The sequence below is a fragment of the Drosophila sulfurigaster genome, chromosome 2R (assembly GCF_023558435.1).
Source record: "Drosophila sulfurigaster albostrigata strain 15112-1811.04 chromosome 2R, ASM2355843v2, whole genome shotgun sequence".
Classification (NCBI taxonomy): Eukaryota; Metazoa; Arthropoda; class Insecta; order Diptera; family Drosophilidae; genus Drosophila; species Drosophila sulfurigaster.
This window is the reverse complement of record NC_084882.1, coordinates 20,804,146-20,827,318: the sequence shown is the minus strand read 5'-3', so window position 1 is coordinate 20,827,318 and position 23,173 is coordinate 20,804,146. Positions and strand designations below refer to the sequence as shown.

The 23,173-nt window shown below is 37.7% G+C and overlaps 1 protein-coding gene across 1 annotated transcript; it reads right to left on the bottom strand.

Moving 5' to 3' along the window:
- Positions 1–7,646: 7,646 nt before the first annotated feature.
- Positions 7,647–16,215, bottom strand: LOC133838321 (box A-binding factor). Its single transcript, XM_062269390.1, is given in 7 exon segments — positions 7,647–8,321; positions 8,389–8,749; positions 9,480–9,981; positions 10,044–10,616; positions 10,618–10,969; positions 11,044–11,423; positions 15,729–16,215. Coding segments are annotated over 7 exon segments (2,313 nt in total). The 5' UTR covers positions 15,777–16,215; the 3' UTR covers positions 7,647–8,224.
- Between the last annotated feature and the right edge of the window lie 6,958 nt (positions 16,216–23,173).

Here is a 23,173-nt window from a genome sequence, read left to right as displayed (position 1 = left end):
GGCGCAGCAACGAAATGCGAAACGCGACAAATGCGAGAAGTCGAAAAATAAACAAATAACAACCGAAAAAAACCAAACAAAACTGAAATGAAAATAAAAACTACAACAAAATTGTTTCATAAAAAAGACAAACGCCACACGACACCCAAAAGCGGCTACCTGTTTGAGAAGCAAGTCCAATCGTCTCTCAACAAGCTTCAGTCCAAACACAGTGTATATAGAGGTTCAATTTTTTATGGGAAAACTATATATAGGAAAGCCTAACAAGTTCCAAATGAAATGGACTCAAAGTGCGTGTGCGATACGCGAATGGCCATAAAACGCCGCAAACATGCAACAAAATTTATGCGAAACTTTAATGAAACGCAGATGGACAGTAACACACAAGCGCACACATCCACACACGCACACACACACACTCACAAACTTATTCTTAGCCACTTTGCTCTGGCCAATGAACGCTTCGCGTTGCATGACTCCACCTTAAAAATGGGGACCTCAATGTTTCCCCGCAAGCGCAACGGGACGCGAGGCACGAAACGAGTTTTTGGTATGTGGCAAGGTTTGAGCTCCGTGTTGCAAGTCCAACTTCAACTCCAGCCCCAGCTCCAACTACAGCCTTAGTTGCAGGGCCAGACAGGGACGGCGTCCTGCTTGATTGCCAGGCGCGATAAATGCCGCGAGCGCGTGTTACCAAACTTGTGGTCAGCTCTGTCCTGACTCTGCAACTTTGGCACTGGAATACGAGTATGTGTGTGTTGCACGGCATGGCAGTGGTGGTGGCAGAAGTTGCAAAGCCAAAAGTGGTAGAATTTGTAATGGTGGCCAATGTGACAAGCACACACACTGAACTCAGTCGCAGACAGTGGCGGCGACAAAAAGGAATATTTATATAATTGCAAATAAATAAATATATGTATATATTGATTGTACAATGTTGACTTTATATAATACATTTTTCATAAACTAATTACTATTATATAATCTCAAATTATTGTAATTTTTATTCTTACAAAATATGGAACAAAAAATAAAATACATTATAGGGATAAAAGCATATTATCAAATTACATAAAAAGAATTTTAATATAATTGCAAATAAATATATGTATATATTGATTGTACAATGTTGACTTTATATAATACATTTTTCATAAACTAATTACTATTATATAATCAAAAATTGTATTTTATTCTTACAAAATATATAGGGATAAAAGCATATTATCAAATTACATTGTCTCAAAATTATTTTTCCAACAATTACTAAATATAGTTCTTCCCTCATGTAAACCCCTTTTGTAAAATTGTTGAACTACAACTATCTATGTAAGCAGGGACATGCCCCTTCTGATGGCATACAAGCCAAGCAAGTCCAAGAAAAGGGGCAGTGCTGGGCTGGTCACTGACTGGTTTTCTACGGTTGCGGTTGCAATTGGGACTCTCCTCGCCCCACTTGACGATGTTTTCGTTTCTTGACCCATAGGTTAGGGCAGCAGCATGGCAGTTTTTTAGGCTTTATCCATAGCACTGCCATTGCAATTAATTTTGGCATTTTGACATTTACGCTTTTTGTTTTGCGGCTATCTCGGGCATACGCAAATACTTTTTTGTTCAGGTATGCTGACGCTCGATAAGACATTTTGCATATATAATTTGCAGCGGAATTTTCTCACGTTAAGGGTTCTTTTTTTTGTTTGCATTTTGAAAGTTAACAACTCGACGGCGCCAGTTCTCAGCCCAGAAAAGATCTTTTAATTACAGGTCCTGTTGTCTGGCAGCAACTTGTCTAACAACTTTGTTGCCAGTGTCAGCGCCATCGCCAGTGCGAGCGCCAGACAACTGCCAGCATTTGAAAAATTTATGCTGTCGATAAACTAATGAAAAGCCCAATGAGATACTCGGTACTCTAGCACTTAATTGAAGAGCATCGCAGTCATAGATTTCGAAAATCTCTGGGTAATTTATACTTTTTGTGGGTTGCTGGACATTAAAGTGCTATATGCGCAAGTTGAGATATTGAAAGGAATGAAAGATTATCAGACGGCAAGTGGGTGCTATATAGTACATTGTAACAAAGTCAATGGATTAGCACCGCACCGAATCCACTTTTGTGGTCAATATTATTTCTACACATGAAACTAATTGACCGTTTTTATCGTCAAAATGGGAGGTTACTTAATAATTTAACGACAACCTTAAAGTCAAAAGAAAACTTCCTAAGCAGACATCTGAAAAACATAAACAGCTGTAATATCAAATCAAATATTTTGAAATGCAATTTATTAATTATTTACAAAAAGTATATGCTATAATATTTATTAATATTTACTTTTCCCATTTAAATATTATTGAGTTAAGCTATATGAACAGTATTTGTCATATTTAACGAACTTCATTACTAACTATACCCAATTATATAGACTTTTTGCAACTGCGCTTAATATTTTAATATTAATATCTTAATACTTTGTTAAGAAACTAAGTTAATGCCAGATTTGTTAAATGGATGAAGTTTCGATATTTGTATTGGCAGCGAACACAAACAAATCTGGACAGATACTGCTAATTATTCCAATTGAATACACAATCGCATTGCATGTTCTGCCATCAGAGGCAACAAACTAAGACTTGAGGCCTAGCTGCATATCTGGCCAGACAACGAACTTGGCAAGAACGAACAACCAGCCAGACGACCAGTCAGTTGTGAGAGACATTGAACCGTTGGCAACGGCTGCACTTAACCGCATCCCCGCCAGAGTTGTGGTGACATTTAAAAGCTGCAAGTGCATTAGTGTGAAACAAGGATCGAGGCGCCGTCTAAATTACATACGCACACACATACGCACACACCCAGACACTGATAGATAGATATGTGCGCATGCACATTCATACATATAGAGGTTGGGATCGCGAGATCAAGATCAAGTACCATTTTCATCGCTTCCTTTGGCGCCACATTTCTGAGATGGAAGTGAAACCCTTTCTCAGTTTCTCAGAGCAGCGCAGCGCCACACGATCATTTTGCCCATGTGCATTTCGAGATGCAAACGCCAAGCAAGACAAAAAGTCCGCAGCTCCGACGATAAGCAAAGACACAAAAATATGCGTTCGAATGCTGAAGATCCCAGATCCAAGACTCTGAAAGGCCAAGTGCTATCCTGCCTGCCAGCTGAACTGTTTTCGGGTTCGTCGCTTTTTTCTTTTTCTTTTTCGTTTTCTTCTCTCATTCTTTTTGTTTTGTCTCAGTCTTGTGTTTCTGTTTCGATAAGCGCCGCATCTTCAATCTTCCACGGCGGCGTCTGCGTGGCCGTTCAGCCCAAAGAGCCCATCATCATCATCGGTGATATGCTTTACGCCGCTCCGCAGAGTGTCCATTAGTTGAGTCGCCATCGTCTGCCACGTCGACGACGTTGCGTATTGGGCAACGCAGAGATAATGTGATTTCGGGTTCGACCCAACGATGAAATGGAACGAGACGCGCGTGAGTCGTGATAAGCCAAAGCCAGCAGAGACAAGGGAATACCTTGACTCGTCGACGATCCAATCTCATTTTGTCTTTCGTGTGAATTCTTGGAATTTTGATATTTTTTCCTAGAACTCCAAACGAGAACGATTGCGTGCGAGGCTGCAACTTGAGTTTTGTCTCTTTTATTTTGTGACGTCACCTCGACTAAGGCGTTGAATTTCAATAAAGTTAAAGCACCTAAGTGCGACAAATAGTTATAGAAAATTGTGTTTATATAATATATCTATATCTATATCTATATCTATATCTATATCTATATCTATATCTATATCTATATCTATATCTATATCTATATCTATATCTATATCTATATCTATATCTATATCTATATCTATATCTATATCTATATCTATATCTATATCTATATCTATATCTATATCTATATCTATATCTATATCTATATCTATATCTATATCTATATCTATATCTATATCTATATCTATATCTATATCTATATCTATATCTATATCTATATCTATATCTATATCTATATCTATATCTATATCTATATCTATATCTATATCTATATCTATATCTATATCTATATCTATATCTATATCTATATCTATATCTATATCTATATCTATATCTATATCTATATCTATATCTATATCTATATCTATATCTATATCTATATCTATATCTATATCTATATCTATATCTATATCTATATCTATATCTATATCTATATCTATATCTATATCTATATCTATATCTATATCTATATCTATATCTATATCTATATCTATATCTATATCTATATCTATATCTATATCTATATCTATATCTATATCTATATCTATATCTATATCTATATCTATATCTATATCTATATCTATATCTATATCTATATCTATATCTATATCTATATCTATATCTATATCTATATCTATATCTATATCTATATCTATATCTATATCTATATCTATATCTATATCTATATCTATATCTATATCTATATCTATATCTATATCTATATCTATATCTATATCTATATCTATATCTATATCTATATCTATATCTATATCTATATCTATATCTATATCTATATCTATATCTATATCTATATCTATATCTATATCTATATCTATATCTATATCTATATCTATATCTATATCTATCTTTTCTGCATTCCTTAATAGATGAGCATATACTCTCTTTAAGAACTTAAGCTTTTCAGCTGCAGTTTTCTGCATTTACTTTTGATCTCTCTCGTTCTCTCGTTCTACTTATTTTTTTTTTGGTTTTGAGGGGACTTCATCTGGCTGGCGGCGGCGTCTGCCTATCTTCTTTTATCTATTTTAACTGCCCGTTGTTAAAGCGCATTTTCGTGTCGTTTGTCGATTTGTAATGCCAGCCAACGATGATGGTAACTCTCGAATGGAGAGAGATCGAGAGAAGAAGATGCACACTCGGAGCACAGATCAGCTACCACCACCATCAGAACCAGCAATAGCAACGACCAATATGAAGCTTGATCTGAGCGGCTTTTGATACTTTGAAGTTGGCTAAGTGGCGCCTCGAACCCGCTTGGATCGTGGCCGGGTTCAAAAGGCCGCCGTGGTTGGTGGTCATCATCAGATGGTTGACATGTTTCACTGTCTAATTAAATGCAGTTTGGAACTTTATGTTGGCTTTTATACCATGCAATGCCGTGCCCTGCTCTGACCCGCTCCGATATCTGCTATCGCCAATGTATATCTAAACAATAAACAAATGTATCTACATCTGTGTTTGCTCTTAACTATTCATTATTAATTTTAAACTGTGTGTGTGTACATAAGCAAATGCTCGAATGCATTGCAATTAGCTTAATAGAAATTCAAATGCATGCCACAGCTACGAAGATTACCTCTTAGAGATGGGAGCGTGAGTCGATATAAGTTTCGCTATATGTAGTTGGGAATATTGAGAATAATATTTTGCTGTTCGTGTTGCGATAGAAAACATGATATGCGCCCTACTCTATGCGCTAGCAACGACTTCTTAGCTATTGGTCATGTCTGCTGGTCTCTGTCTAACAGTTGTACTTCTGTCATAATTTCTGCGATAGTGTCAGAGGCACAAGTGCGCAATGTGCTCGCTAACTGACATCCCTGGGCTTTTAAAAGGTGTACGACGGGCAAGGAAGTGTGTGAAAAATGGCGCCCCGCAGTCGTATCTTGTTGCTTGTCACATTGAATTATTATTTTATGGTCGGCTTGGTCGTTTTTTGCCGTTCTAGTACCGCAATTGGCCAAGAAACCGAACAGGTTCGCTCGCTGCCAACTTGACTAGCTGCTCGTAGCCAAGTAGCCGCAATGCCACAATTCGCTAATGGTTTAATTTGCTTCTACCAAGCGCGTCAACATAAAACGGACATATAATATCGCAAGTGCTTGAAACGAAAGGATAATGGTAAAGTTCTAAGTATATTATTGAAGAAAGGAGAGATTTTTCTGAATTCAATATATGTAATTAAAGAGAATGATATTAAAAAAATGTTTTTATAAGAAGGGCATGTTCAAAGAGCTGCTTGTTTTTTTTTAAATATGTTATAAAAATAGGAAGTCTTATAAATTTCAATAAGTAATTATAGCTCGAGAAACTATCGCCAATAATTATTTCTTATGCCACTATTCATTTGCCGTTTTGTTACCCAATATGTTAGGAAGTAACGAAAAGACCTGTTTAATTGTTCACTTTAGAAAATCTTTTGAAAAATATTAAATTAAATACAAATTAGTTAATGCAAGCACAGATTACGATATAAGTCAATTTTCTGTCATAGTAATTATTTTTTGCCAAGTCAGTATATATTATATTTATCGTGGTTACATCAGAAATTTAAGTACCTGAAACTAGTAAAGATACTAACAACTCAAACTCAACTGATTAGCAAAATGGTTCGCAACTCCCACTCGGTAGCAACAAATAGGTTAGCTCTTCGTCTATCCCCACTCCATTTTTAGTTGCCTCAGCTTATGGAGCGCATAATTTGTGCAAACACATTCCAAAGCAGCCGCTACTACTGGTTGCGGTCCCAGGTTGTCTCATTACTCATTCAGGCACTCACAATTCGTACTCATCCCATCCCCAGGCTTTCCTCTACTCGCCGACACAGGCTCAGGTCTCCAGGCCTGTGTTGAGAGGCTTGGAGCGCCGGCGAGCGAATGCTAATAAAAGTGGTCGTAAAACAAGTTTGCCTAATTGATCGAGCGTACGCCAAAAAATAAAGAAACAAATAAGTGTGCAACAGTTGGAATCGCATGGACAGAGGAATACCCTGCAAAACATATTGCACATTCTTAATAAATATATTATTGAATTATTTTCGAGTATCAAATAAAAAATGTAAATATTTCTATACTTTTGGAAAGACTATGATCTATGATCTAAATCATATTAGGTTCATCTTAAATATTTGTTCATTTTTTTCCCGCATCCTAAGTGATCTTACTTATTTCTACTGCCTGTACAGGGTATCAAACGACGACGACAAAGAAGCTACGGGCGAAAGAAAATCAGACAAAGGCAGCGGCTGGAACTGGAACTGGTACTGGAAGTGCAACTGAGGCCAATACAGGCGTTAATATTATAGCAAGCTTGCGCCTGCTGCTTCTACAGCAAGAGCAACAGCTTCAGCTATAGCTATAGCTACGCCAGCATTGGAATCGACCAAGCATTTTTGCCATACCATCGACGACAGATCAAAGGCAGCGACTCGAGGCGGTGGCGTTACTCGGCGGCGGCGTTGTGCGTCGGACAGGCTTTTAAGCGATGACACCAAATCGCTATTTAGACACTGGGTCCGGGTTTTGGGGTCCTCAACTTTAGCTGGGCAATGGGCATGGGGATGGGGATGGGCTCGAGCCTCGTTGGGCTTTCTTTAGGCTTCAGCTTCGCATTCGACTTCGTTGTCGTTGTCGTTGGCTTTTTACTTACTTGTTAAGATTTTATGGTCTGCCTTACGCTGTGGTCTTTGCGTGTATGTGTGTGGAGGTCATTAAAATTAATTTGGATCAATTTGGTTTGCTGCCAAATTGTTGACAATGAAATATAACAGGCTTGGCCCGCCAGCCAGCCAGAGCCAGAGCCAGTCAACACTTGGTAGAGTCATCAAAGTCTTAAGTGTCTTGCGTTTACAACTTATTTATTTTTACTTTTATTTTTAATTTTATAAAAAGGACTTACAAATACAAAATCGTAGGCTTATTTATGGTTTTGTGATTTTTTCGCTAAACTAACTCTAAAGCGGAATAATACATTAACTAAAAACAATACAATATACGTTATATGGTATGCATAAGTTTAATATTATATATACCTTTTGGCACAAATCATTTCAAATCATTTGTGGCACATTGGTTACTAAATAAGAAAAGGAAGACAAAACTCGAATAGCAAATGGTGAGTGAAAGTTCGATTTGAAGATAGCAATAAATAAAACTGAATTAATAAATAATAAGATATACAATTTAATAACCTACTGTAACTCGTTGAGAACAAGTAGAAAGTATTTGGAATTAGTTCACTTTATTTCTCTTTTGGCATCAAACTCACCACTTGCATATTATATTTATTCTGACTGGGATAAGGAATGTCTCTATCTAAAATTACATGAATTATTTTACAATTGTAATATTTTGGCAAAGTTCTCTATAGAATACGTTGTTTACCTTACTTTAGTTTAGTTAAGCTTAGTTTTAGTTAAGTTTAGTTATTCGATGTGCGCTCTGGAAGTCCTGTTCTTGTGATGACGCTTGGAGTCAGTTCACTATTGGAACTGCGACCACTCTCAATTGGCGGAACACTGTGAAAATAAATTAGACTTCTTTATAAACACTTGTTGTTGGCTTAATGTATATATGACTACTCACGACTGTGCTATCTGGCGATTTAGCGTGCTCGAGTTAGGCAGATGCGGTGATTGACTTTGTGCCGGGGGCTGTTGTTGTTGCTGCTGTTGTTGTTGTTGTTGTTGTTGTTGTTGGCTGTAGGGCGAGTGACTCTCGCTCGTCACATGATGACGAGACATATTCAGTGTGCCATCCGATGACGTGGGCACTGTCGCATTCAATGCAATCGATACCACACGCGTCCCTCCAGCTGGTCCAGTTGTGGTCATATCATGCAGCTCGGGACTAGCATTCTGTTGGCTATTCATCAATCCTGGAAGTGGCACCTGAGAGGGATACACCGCACCGCTGCCCACCATTAAGTTGACACCTTGTGACATACCTACAACAAGTGGAAATTTATCAGTTTGTAATTGAGCGAATATTTGAGTAAAATTAAGAAGTGTGTAAGTATTATCTGTCGGGAAACTTGTTATATAATAAAGAACTATATATAAGTACTTAGAAATAATCATAATGTGTGGAAAACCACTAGATAGGTAATAAAATTGTAATTTATATATTTTATTACCTATCTAATAGAGCTTATAATGTATGTATGTAGATAAACTAAATTCACGAAATAAGATCTAAAAAAATAATATGTATTTTACTAAGTTTCTGAATAAAAAAAAAAATTGATATAGAATAAAATGTATGAAATAAATTAAATTATTTTTGGTGTTCAATCAATTATAAATAATGGGAATATTTTTTATAGCGAAGCAATTACAATTAATATTTATATGTCAGGTTATAACGATTGTCTTATACTCTACTCAACAGATCATTATTTGATCGCCTACCATAAGTAAAATATTTTTTTAACTGTTTATGTATTATTTCTATTTGTAGACCCTGCATTTAAATAAATATATATCATATATTTATAATATTTCTTATAAAATTAGATTCTATAATACAGAGTATTCCCTTTCATTCCGTTTCCCTTTCAATCTATTTATCTAGCTTAATAAACTTTAACATCGATACAGGAATTATAATAATATAACATATTTATATCATTATTACTGATAATATTCCCTAATTCTTCACTATTTTAATGTACTTACTTGGCAGTGCCCGATGGGGAATGGGTCCTCCATTATTCTTTGGCTTGCGTTTGCGCTTCTGAATGCCCTCCTTCTTCATGGACAAAGGACGATTCATGTTATGCAACTTAAAGTACAGACCACAGGCATTGCAGACGGGATTACCCTCGTTGTTGCGCCGCCACAGCGTTGTCGAGTTCGTCTGGCAGTTGGCGCAGGTGACGCCGCTGCGCCGATTGTTTGGAGCTGCCGCAGCCTTTGGCTTCTGTCGTTGTGGCATGCGAGATGGCAGGACACGCCCATAGCTGGGACAGGCGGGACAGTACAAGTCTGAGCCCTTGCGCATGTATGGCGTCTGGCAGTTGTCGCACTTGAGCTCCTGCAGGCTGTGAGTCGGCGGCGATGCGGTGTTGGGGGCACCCAAGCTGGGATCAAAGCTGCTAATGCTGGTGGCCGGTGGCCAATGAGCTGTCGTCATATTGCTGGCCGGATAATCATCGATGACCTGCGTATGATAGTTCGTCTGCCGATTGGTCAGGGTATTAAGCAAGAGGTCGGGGGCATGTTGCGGACTGCTCTACTTACATATGACACACTCTGATACTCCGTACCGGCCGTTGTCCACAGTGCCGGATCGTTCACACTAGTGCTGTCCAAGAAGGAGATGGTTTGGTAGTTGCCCGCTGCAGTGGCTCTTAATGGATTCAAATTGGGGTCCGTTTTGGTCAGGAATTGACCGGTGCCGGGCACACTGTAGACAGTGTTGCCTTGCTGCAACGTTGCCGCATAGTTATTGGTGCTGAACGTCGAGTTGGGGGGAAAGGGCGCGTAGGCACTGCCCAGATCTGCATAGGTCTTGGCTTCATTCGCATGGACACTGGCATCCACCACAGGTGAATCGTAGTATAGGTTGCCACCAGCTGCCTCTGGCTCACCGCTGGCGGTGGTGAAGCGTCCATCTTCGGTCACATAGCGCACGCTGGGATTTTGACTGGCGGCTGCTGCTGCGGCGGCGGCAGCAGCTGCTGCAACTGCGGGATGTTGCTGATGATGCTGCTGCTTCTGATGCTGTTGTTGCTGTTGCTGCTGCTGCTGATGATGATGCTGCAGAGCAGCCTCACTAACCACAATAGCATCGGCATAGGGACCGCCATTGGGGGGTGGGACATTGCTGCTGTTGCTGTTGCTGCTGTTGATGCTGGTGTTGTTGCTGCAGCTGCTGCGCTTGTGCCTCTCCAGGCACATCGCTCTTGTCGATGGTCTCCAGCTTAATGGCCGACACATCGTCGGCGCACAGTATTGCTCCCGAAGTATACGCGTAGTATGTGCCAGGAGGCGCACTCGCTGCCACCTGCTCGGCGACCTCGGCGGCGTTGCGTGGCGCCATCTGAATGTAGTGCGGCGATTGATGCGAGCTGCGCTGATACTCGATGTGCGTCTCGGGCGCGGAGTTGGAGCTGGCACTGCTGTTGTTGGTGCTGTGTTCGCCCTCGCGTGCCTCGTTCAGTTCACTGCAAGTAAAGGGAAATAGCACAGAGTTTAGTTATGCTGGAGCTGGCTCTAATCCTCATCCTGGGCTACTTACAGCGTGCCAGCTGTGGTCAGAATGCGTCGCTGTTGGGTGCGTGGCACAACGACGTACTGCGTCTGCTGCTGCTCGTCGCTCTCGCTGAGACTGGGCTGACTGTTCGACTGCACCAGAACGCCAACGCCAACAGTTGTTGTTGGCTGCTGTTGCTGCTGCGATTGTTGCTGCTGCTGCTGCTGTTGTTGCTGTTGTTGCTGCTGCTGCTCCTGTTGCTCCTCGAGTACTTGAGTCGCTTGTGGATCGTTGCCGTTGCTTGTCTCAATTTTTATTTTATCCAGCAATTGCAGCTGCTGTTTGCTCATCACTTGCTGTTGCAATTGTTGCTGCTGTTGCTGCTGCTGTTGTGCCTGTTGCTGCGGCGTCGCTTGCGCTTCCATCTGCAATGGACAAGACACGAATGATGAATGAGTGACCAGAATGTTGACAGCTTGTTGTCAAAAGTGTGGCTCCAGTTCCGGCCACACAATGCGAACTTGGCCCGCACCGGCTGCCTCTATTTCCGCCACACACAAAATGTCAACAGTCGCAAAAAAAAACGAAACCCAAACTCAAACCCAAACTGAATCTTCAAAAGTGCCGCCTCAGCGCAGCTCAGTTCAACTCGGCTCGACACAACTCGCAACTCATTTTGTCGCCTACAAAATCATAAAATACAACTTGCAGTTCGACTTCGAGTTTCAGTTTCAGTTTGAGTTTGAGTTCTGTGCCCTGTGCCTCTTCCGCTCTGTTTGTACTGTCTGCCTCCTCCTCAATGTTTTGTTGTGCCAACATTGCCGCACACATTTTTCACTTTTTCCCAATTACAACAAATGCAACACAACTGTGTCTCACTTTTTCCGTACTATTTGCTCACAGAACTCTGTTTCTTTTGGCCGGAAATTAAAGTTAATCATTTCACGACAGTTTCGAAAAAAAATTACAAATTTCGAAACAAAACAAACTATTAAAAAAAAGAACTTTGTATTTTGTAAAGTCTTGTCTTTCTTACTTTATGACCTCATTTGTTGGGGGTGGCAGAGGCAAAGTTGTGTCAATATGCGATCGTCATCGTCACCTGATTCATGACGGTGCTCGAGGGTCTAACTGTGCTTAACTTCGAGTCCGCTCTTTACGAGTTCCATAAAACTTCAAAGCTTTTAGGTGGGTTTTTATGTCACTACAGGGAAAGCCCCAAGTACCATGAATACCAGTACTAATACTATATTACTTAGGAGTATGAGTACATTTTCAAGGCTGACTGCACATAAAACATTAATGCAAATAAAATAATTGTGTGTCGCAAGTTGTAATGTCTGCGACTTAGGAGTTGCAACCGTAAATACAATAAACTTTATTACAGTTTAATTACGTTGCTAACATTGAAGAAAGACACTACTAATTTAATTTATTTAGCCATGCTCAAGTTTTCACTTTATTTGATCAAAAGTGAATAGACAACGATTGTTTGCATAATTTGTTATCAATGTTAAAATCATTTAACAAATTAATATTAAATAACTTTCAATTTTATTTTTATTAAATTCTAAACACATAGCCACCCGCAATTTGATTTTGATATTCAGTATAAAATTCTGTATAATATTAATATTCATAATTTTTGCAAACAAATCTTACTCAACTGAAAGTTTTGTGAACTTAGAACCTTATTAAACACAAAGAATATAATTCAAACGAATTTTATTTTTATAAAGTTTTCTCATCATTTATTATAAACGAGGGCGCCACATTTTATTTGACTTGCCCAAATTGATCGATATACCTGTAGGGGTATAAAAAAAACTCCCTGCTTGCAAATGATTCATAGGAAGTGCCCAATCATAAAAGACAGTTGTCAGCTTTTGAGAAATGTGTATACAAATTGCAGCTTTAGGCAAACAAGCTTTAAGAGAAATGATTAATAAACAGTACTAAGCACTACAACTCAATTGCTAATAAACAAAATAAATTTTGGTTTTGCCGACGCAACTATTGAGTAGAAAATTGTTGAGATACTACACTGAGGCAAAGTTCAATGAATGTTCTGTGGAGATAATAAAATGTAAACGTGATTACTTATAATCTAGGATGTATGTATGATATGATACTGTATATGCTGTGGTTATACACGTGCCAATGTTTGTATTTGGTGTATGAAAAGTTTAGTTAAGATACTGCTGCCAAACGACAATATCTTATCCGTTTACTATCAGCCTGCACAATCAGCTGCTGCTGCTTTTGCTTTTGCTGCTGGGTAACTGAGAAAGGTCATGCTATCACTCCCCCCCCTCTTAGCACCCCGCAAGAGCAATTGGCTACGTCATCAATGGACTTGGACAGATAAAAGAAAGAATAACAAGAAAATATTACAATGAGTAGCTAAAGTTGGCCGGGTTTTGGCGTCATGTAAGAGGTATGCGATGAGTTACGAGCACACGAGTATTTACTTGGTTTTAGTCAAGAGACTTGTCATTGGGTGTGGATGCGTATTTATGAATGAAATCTGCGACAGACGACAGACGACATACGACACACCTACTACAGTCAATATACAATTGTTTTTATCTATATAAACAAACGATATTGGTTATACTCGTATGCATAATCGCAATACTTTTCGCTTTCGTTTCGTCTAGAACGTCGCCGCAGACAGCAAGTCAAGTCTAAGGCGCTGCGATTAGATTTGCTAGCTATCAATTTAATTAAGAGACGCCCTGTGATAGCAGTAAATAAATAAATAGACAGGAAAAAAAAATTTTGTTGAGTTGATAAGATGGCAAAACAGCTGGCAGCTGCATTTACAACTCCATTAAAGTGCCATCATCAATTGAATGGCCCTAAGCCCTTTGACCCTTTGCAGCTTATCAGCCGTCAACGTTGCCAACTGTCAACTGGCGACGCGTGTCTAATAAAACTATCTCAGAGACTCGGAGTATCTAACCCATGGCTAGGCACTATCACAATCAATTGCAGCCGCCAGTGACGATGGCGTTGGCGATGCCAATGCCGCCGCCATTGACCAACTGTTAACTGGCTTCTCGATTGCGATTGGTTAACGTTGCAACTTCCGCTGCAGATTACGGAACGTCGCCACTCAGAGTGCAACCCCCCATCCATACCTAAGGGTTGGCAATTATTTCATTCATAAAGAGCATTTCACTTCCACATTTTATGTGCTCATCCCTTGCGTGGTTGCAAGGGACCAAAAGTAAGGCGATAAGATTGACATAAATTTCACATTACCAAGCGTTACATTAGGTAAAAAAAAAATTGACCTCTTCGCTATGAATGAAATAACAAATGCGCGTGCTGTGCAAGACTATATTTTCGAGTCCTGGCTCCTGAACCTTCTCGCTATACTCAGTAGTTATTTATTGATTGGGTATACACCTTACAGCAAGTGGTGTTTGAAAAACTAAGTTGTCGTCAAGAAAATCTAGGTATTTTTGTTTATTTTCTTACTTTATGCAACTTTTCACTGAAATTACTTTATTACACTTAATTAAACTATTTAAATTCCCCCGATAGATCTCACTACAGGTCATCTGCTAGCCGATCACTCTCTACAACGACTGCTTGTTTTACTTTTAGGTATTTTAACGCCACCGCCGCAATATCGCTTTGGCTTCATAAAGATAAAACATCTTTCCACATTTTCAACTTTTTTAAGAGCATTTTTTTAGGGAAGAAAAAAATGTCGCATTTGTTGATCCGGTGAGTCACTCATTATAAATCAAATGTGTCTTATCGCAACGTGACAATTGTCTCATACAGTCCCTATAACCAAAATGTAAAAAGGAACGAAAATCTGAAATCTGTTAACTGGTGCTGCTGTTTTTGACCTTGTTTAAGCCAAGCAAAATGGCATTCAATTTGAAAGAAAAAAAAAACAAGCATAATTAATCATTAAAGTTGGCTTTTAAATGCATACAGGTAAATAATTACTTAATACACACTATAAAGACGAACAATAATGGCAGCTACCTGAAAAGCATATCTTAAAAACGTACAAAGTATTCTCGGCTCATTAATAATATGCTGCTAACACTGACTGAAGCGACATACGCACACTAATACAATTGAAAATACATATTTATGGCAATATCGTAAAAAACTTTATAGAGCCTAAACTTTATGTGGTGGCTCATCTGTAGCTTGTCTATTTAATGAACCGGTGTGACAAACCATTGGAAACTTTTTATGGCGCCTGTCCTCAGATCATTCCGAATTCAAATTCTAATAGCTCACGCCGTCTTGTTAAAATATCTCCAAGATTCCGATAACCGAACTTTGAAATGACATTTAAAATTTTATAACATTTTATGGAAGTCTGATTTTTATACGCAGTCGTTTAAAGAAAAGAGTTGAAAGTGAAAGCAAGAAATGATATTTATTAAAAAGAATAAAAATAGTATGCACAAGTTTTGTTTCCATTTTGAAAAGCATGATTTTATTTAATTATATTTTTTAAGTGAATTGTTTCATTAATAATTTTTTTTTGCTATTATATTTTTAGTTATTTTATTTAATTTGAGTTAATGTTTTCAATTTATTCTTTAGTTGATTTAATGATTGCGTGCTTTAAAATGATAATAACTTTATTTTCTTTTTCATTTTGAACTTTGAATCGAATAGTTTATTGTAGTTTTTTAACCGCCAATATTTTTTTATTATTTCTTGATAATGTTTACAATAATAATACGCACCTTCAGCTGCATCTTGATAGTGTCTAGTGCAACACTTTTGCAAACCATCAAAAAATGTTCGGGTAGTGTTGTTGTTCGGTTTTATCTAAGTTTTGTTTTTATCACTTGATTCTTTTGTTTTTTCAAAAATTATCACAAACACTGGGAATATGTTGCTATTTGCCTTGTTTTGTTGTATGTATGTGCGGAAGACACTTGTTTTATCGGACGAATTGAAAAGCGCGCGCAAAGGAAACGACGATTGAAAGTTTTTGGAAATAGAAGAACATTTGGAAAATTCACTTAGCAATTGTTGAGCTTGGGCCAATTTGGTAGTGTGTTCTTTTGGCATCCGTCGAGCGTTTTCGTTGTTTCCCGCGCGGCATTTAATAATAATAATAAGTGCTATTTTTTTTCGAGACCAACTCGAGCCCGGGCTGATGTCGTCGACAACACCGACAACGACGATGGCACCAACACCAACACCAACACCGACAGCAGAGTTACCAATACCGATGTGTACATGGAACGCATTGCGGTCCCTGCCGCGTTTATCACCTTTTGCCTCAGCGCCCAATTATAAAACCCATACAGACGCAGTTTCTCCTCTCTCCGAAAAGTATTCGGTATATATATATAGTATATAGCACCTTTGCGGTTGGGCCAATTTGCCTGTGTATCTGTGTGCGTTATGATTTATTTCTTTGCTCTTCCAGCGCCCGCGCCCGTCTAACTATCCAGGTATTGGTTATCTTATCGCCAAAGATAAGCTTGCATTTGTATTTGTGTGCACACTCTCTTCAGTGCGTGTAACGGTGTGTAGGTGTATGTGTGTGTGTGTGTGAATAGCAAACAACAACAGGCAGGCAACGTCGACAACGTTTCTGTGTTGCTGTTGCTGTTGCCGTTTCAAGCGATAAGTATCTCTTAGATACAAATTGCGCATGCGTGCTCAGCTACATTCTGGTGGCCTCAAACCAAAATCAAAAGCCTCCCAACCACCAAACCAAGTCCAACTCCACGTACACCTCCATCTCCATTGCCTCCTCCCCCATGACTGGCACACACTCTATTCGATTCTATTGCACAGGCCCCGAGCTCAGCTATTTGTCGATTGTGCAATTTAGCTTGGCGCATTTTCTAATTGCGCCCATAAAACACTTTTTTTTCTGGCAAACTAATAAACAGCGCCAACAACACAGCGCTAGTCAACGCTTGGCTCACTTCACAATGGGTCTGGCATCAAAGCTACAACACATTACACCACTTCACCTGTCCATCTGGCCCACAGTCCCCCAGCTCTTTTGATACTATATATGGAGGCCTCGATACGTGTGGGCAACTTTGTTCCACTTCATAAATGTCTCAAGTGTTGTAACTAATGAAAATTATTAACAACAATAACAACGCTGTATGTCTGGCATATTTGAGCGCAATTCGAGTACAGACAACAAACAAACAATCCACGTGGTCGAGGATCAGGCAGGTGTTCCACACATATGTACATACATCATTGCAAAACTCAAGCATTTGAGTTACCTGTACCCAAAATGGGAATTCCACTTGAGCTGAATATTGCTTTATTTTTAGACTTTTGCTAAAGATATACGCAAGAAAGATGAAAATTCAACAAAACACTGTTTAATTTATGAGAGCGTCCATAGTACATTTAATTTAAAAGAACGTAAACTGAATTTTAGTTGAATTTATTTTTGGAAGTTTAATACAGTTCTTTTTACGTTGTAGGTTTCAGTTATAGTAGAGTTCATAGTATAGAATTAAATTGAATTAACTTATAGCATTTATGGATACAATATTATTATAATTATTTTTATTTAGCTTATTATTTTTAGATTTTTACTGCGCGGTATTTTATTTTTATTTTAGTTAATTTAAATTTAATTTTGCTTAAGCGTGAGAGATGGGAAATCTTTTAAGTAGAAATGAAACATATTTAACTTATACTACAAATGATTTTAATTGTCATTTAATTACATATAATTTATAGAAATAAAAATAGTTAATTTGGAAACCTTTAAGTAATATATAATAGTTGTACCGCAATTCGAAATTATTCAATTCACAGAATAAAATGTATTAAATATATATTGTAACCAAATGGAAGAGAAACTCAACTGCAATAATATTAGAATTAAATTCATTATTTTAGTAAGTCAAGTGCATTAGGTAGCAATGCAATTGAATCTAATAAAAAAGCTAAAGAGAGAAAAAGTTACCATCACTTTTTCCTTTTAAGATGTTCGTCTTGTTTGTGTGTAAGCTCACAAGTATATTTGACGAGACTGAAATCATAAATTCTTTATAGTTACAGCCATAAAGTAAGCAGATATATGACGGTCATTAACATACACAGCATTATTGCAGGCGCTTGGACGCCGCTTGCTCGGTTGGGCATAAATCAAATTCAATGAAAATGAAAAATAACCTGGCCAAGTTGTTTCAGATATCGCTGCTGCAATTACTTGCAACTTTCTTTTGGCCCACACGAGTCCGACTCTGAGTACGTGAAGTACTTACTATACACACAGTGAGTATGGATTCTATTAGCATGTATAAAGGCAGATAAATTTAATTGTTTGGACTTGTTGGATGCATAAATCATGCTGGCAAATCTTAAAAGCACTGGCAAAAAAACAAAAGTATCTAATAGCTGTTTGCCTGTTTAAAGTAGCCACAGTCGAGAGCGCATTTGAGATAGGTGGCTGGGAAGGTGTCACAAAATATCATCGAAGTGATTAATAACAAATGCAAACTGAAACTCAAAAAGCTGACAGCCCAACTCAGTTGCTTCCACCTCCCTCCTCCCTCGCCCATTCAGTGACCAGTGACAGCTCTGACATTGTTACAAATGGCGCAACATGAATTCAACATTACGATTAAGTTGGGAGAGGTGAAGAATTAACATCGAGTGGCGCTCTAGTCTGTGGTGCTCTCAATCAGAGTCCCAGACTGGCTTGTCCATGGGTAAGTCGTGCAATTAATACCCACAGTTGATGGCAGAAGCCGCCTAGCTTAAGATACTTTAAGGTGAAACAAAACAAAAATTTATGGCCATAAGGCACAAGTCTTAGCTGTCGGCACAAACTAAGGAATTTATGGCGTTCGATGCTTCCACCGGGGGGTTTCTGGCCAACACTCGTATAAGTACATATATATAATTATATAGAGGCGTTCATATCATTCCTGGAATCACACTCTTATACCCTTCAACTTGTCCATGCAATTTCAAGTGCTGCGCCACACAACGCAAAATGAAAACGAAATCAAACTCAATTCAAAACAACAAACACAACCGAATCGAAACGAAATGAAACGAATTCAACTGAAAATAACGCAACTTAACTGAACTGAACTGAGTTATCAGCACTTCTGGCCTGGTTGACAGTATCGCCGATCAGTTAAAGTTAAAGCAATGACTTTACGAAATTTAATTTATAAATTCTATATTGTATGGCAATAACAATTGCTTGACTTCTATTTTTTGTTTCGTTTCGTTTCATTTTGTTTTGTTTTCTTTTCCCTCTTTTTGACGGTCGCCTTGACGTCTGATAAAGAACTTTAAGAAAATTAAACGCCAAAAGGCGCGCCATAGTTTTAATTACTTACTTATAAATGGAAACAACAAATACCGCATTTATATACTTCTTCTTTTTTTTCATTAAATCCCATCCTATCCACCAGCAACCACCAACAAACAACCACCAATAATAGCCACGGCATTATGGCGTGGTTCAATCAAATTAAAATGAAAATTTTCTAATGGCTTCATTGTTTTTGTTGTGGTTGTTTTTTGTTTTCTTCCTCCTCTGTTTTGGGCGAAAGCAAATTGAGTTCAACTTATTTCTATTAACCTGCTGTGCTCCCAGCCCATAAATCATCCATGGCACGCAATGAAAACAACTCCGGCTACCGTTCACTTTGAGTCCCCATTGGACGTCATTGAGTGGCATGCAACTTGGACATGTTGTATGAGTTATGAAAATGTATCTATGGAACAAGTACTTGGAAGTGAAAGAGTTATCTTTGGGCAGCCAGACTAAATGCAATAAAACACACATATTATATATGACTTGCTAGCTTGCACATAAATAATCAATATTATGAAGGAAAGCGATATGTTTCCATCTAGAATAATGTAGGCAGAATTCCAGACAAATTGAACTATTTCTATCTAAAGCAATATTAATGCAATACAAAGTATAAAGTTTATTCAAAAGATATTAATATTTTATTCAAATATTTTTTATTTAAATAGTAAATGCATTTTATTAGATTTAAGTATAAGTTTATGAATTGACTTGTATAAAAAAACAATATTTCATTTTTAAAAATAAATATTTTATTAATTTAAAATCATTTTTACCTAAACAGTTACATGTTTTTTATATCAATCTTACAAATAGAATAAATATTCTTACAAAATCTTTTAAATGTAAATTTTTTTTATACTTAAACCGTTTCAGTGTTTAATGTTACATTATGCAGTCTAAGATTATTAAAATTAAAATTAAAATTATCATAGTCATTACCTAATCGACTAATTAGCAGCTTATTACAATAGTTAAAATAGGCATGAAATAGTGGAACAATCTCAAAAAAAAGTTTACAGCAAGTAAACAACTAACAATTTTATGGTTCGAGAGAACTATGAATAATAAGCATAATAGTCTGCAAAGCACATAGATTACTCATACGCACTGTCTTATTGAGGATAGTGAGCAGTCTAAGAAACTGCAATAACAGTTGAGGTTCACTCTGTAAGTCGTTTAAAAATATACATACATATAAGAAAACGTAACTAATAACATTGTGTATACAATGACAGCATCGAAGAAAAGGCTGCCTCCTGCTTGATAAATTCATTTGCTGGCTGCTAGCCTTCTTTATACGTATACTCACCTTTGTTTACTAACCAATATGGCCAGACATGACTCATTATAATAACTGACAATCCATAATAATCCATGGTTCTTGTTGTTGGCCTTTGTATTCGCATGACCAAGCCGAAGGTTCAACATGACAACGGCAACGGCAACAGTAACAGCACCGACAACCACGATGGCAACGGCAACGGCAACGGCAAGAGCAAACGGCAATGGCAACAACAGCGAAGCCATTAACAATCATGGCTACTGGCGATGGGGTTGAAAGGGGCTTCTGTTGTGGATTGGCTGAAACAGCAACAGACACTCGAAAATATGCCGAACATTATTAATTATCATTGAGAAATTCAAACAGAAAAGCGACGAAAAAAAAATTGTGTTTTATTATTATTTTTTCTTTGTTATTTTTTTATTTTGTGACACGATCAAATTTATAGAACAACACTCGTAATATTCCACTTCACTTGCTGATAATTGACGCACATGAATTTTGATTTCCAAATAGATTTCGTTTTTGGTTTTTTTTTCTGTTTTTTGGCAATAAACTAGAGGATTGAGTTGAAGATGTGACATACACTTTTCCGCGTAACCAGAGGAAGTGCCAGAGACGTGTATGGTAACTTTGTTGGTTACCCCCCAAATGGTATATTGTGCACAACTGATTGTTCCTATCAACAAAGTGATTTTTCCTATCGTCGTCGCATATAATACACATATATATATATATATGTATATATAACAAACATATCGAATATCTGAGAATAGATAGTGGCCTTAGATAAGTTAACGTATCTTAACAGAGATTTCGAGCACAAACACTATCAAACACACACTCGCACACACGGATACACAACTATAGGCAACAAGCCCCCCAAATGTGTAAGAATACCTTGGAGAGAGAGCGAGCGAGAGTGAATCGGAGTCAGAGTTAGAGAGGAGACAGCTGCTCCTTAACCTACTCCAATCGGAGTCTATAGGCACCTCAATATTCCAGCGATAACTCGTCCATATCTGCGGCAGGCTGTGTAAACATCTAGGGCACAAATGGGCCATACTTCATTTGCTTAACCGATAATGCCCGGAACAAGTTGGGGACCGACCCACCGAGCGGCCGGTGTGACGTTGCCAATTTCTTTGGTGACCTAGCTAGATAAAAGTATCTAATCTTGGCTTTTCAGCAATACAACAAATACCCATGCCCAGATATGCCTCTGTATTTATAAGATAATGAAGATTTGCTATCAATTTTGTTTCTGTTGTTGTTATTGTTGTTGTTGCTGCTGCCGGATAGGATATCGGTATCAGTTTTGGGGTATCTGTTGGGCTTCCCCAAGCACCTGGGGTCTGGTCTCCGTCTGCTTGCGGTCTGGTATTGGACTCCGTCTCGTTGCCGTTCTCGTTCTCGGTCTGCTCATGGGCAATGGGCATGGCCATGTGCATGGGTCTGATTCTTAATGTGCTTCTGTTTCTTTCTGGGTTCAGTTTCAGTTTCCACCAGTGCCGTCGCCTGTTGCTCTGTATCAGTATATCAGTGTTTGAACTGATAATGTCCCAAGATAATAAGCGATAATAATTTGAATTTTTCAGTAATTCCTTAAGTTTGGACGCACAACGGCATGGAATCTAATCACAGTTGGTGAGTGTAACTGGGATTTTCAACATGGAAACATTGTTATTTTCGAAACGCGCTCGCAGCATATTCTCAAAAACCAATTGAAATAATAATATAGCAATAACAAACGAGGAAAACCTTCAAGCATGCAGGATATAAATTCAAATCAACACCAAGTGCCAGTAAATAAGATATACAGTGATTCATTATTGCAATGAAACCAGTTGCAAATTAATACAATCTGTGAATTCCCCAAAAAAATTCTTAAGTTATTATCGAAAAAGTAAAACAAGTACATAATATTGAAATGTGTTGATAATGCAGATAATATCGTAAATATGCAACCGCTTAAAGTATTATTTGCATAATAAGTGAACCTTTTAAATGATTCATATCTAAATGGTTTTCTCTTCAATTTAATGCCGATGCCAATGTGTTAAATAATTATGCCCACTTAAAGTTATTTATTTTATTTGAAATTGCAAATGAAATGGTTTTTTAAAAAGTTCAAATTACCAAAAAGAAAAGAGAGAAAAAATTACAACAATTTCTCACTCTTCAAGTGGCACTTGAAATTGCAAATAACAGTGTTTTAGACCTGAACAATCTCTCTTTTTTTTGTATTCAGATTAGATAGTAAGACGTTTTAATTAAAACGATTTTCAGAGCTAAGGAAAGTGCAAAGTATAAAGTTCAAATTACTGTGTGTGATATTCGGATATGAATATATCATTTAAAGCTACATCTTTCAATTTTATATCCAATTAATTTAACGTCACTTTCTTACCAATATTTCAATACACGTGGAGCTATCTATAATTGAAGTAGTCTACTTCGATAGTCTACTCAAATATACCCTATAAAGTTTATTTAATTATATGTCAAACAGACTTAAAGTACTTTATTGAATATTATTAAATAGCTGTTGGAATTGCGTTTAATAAATGACT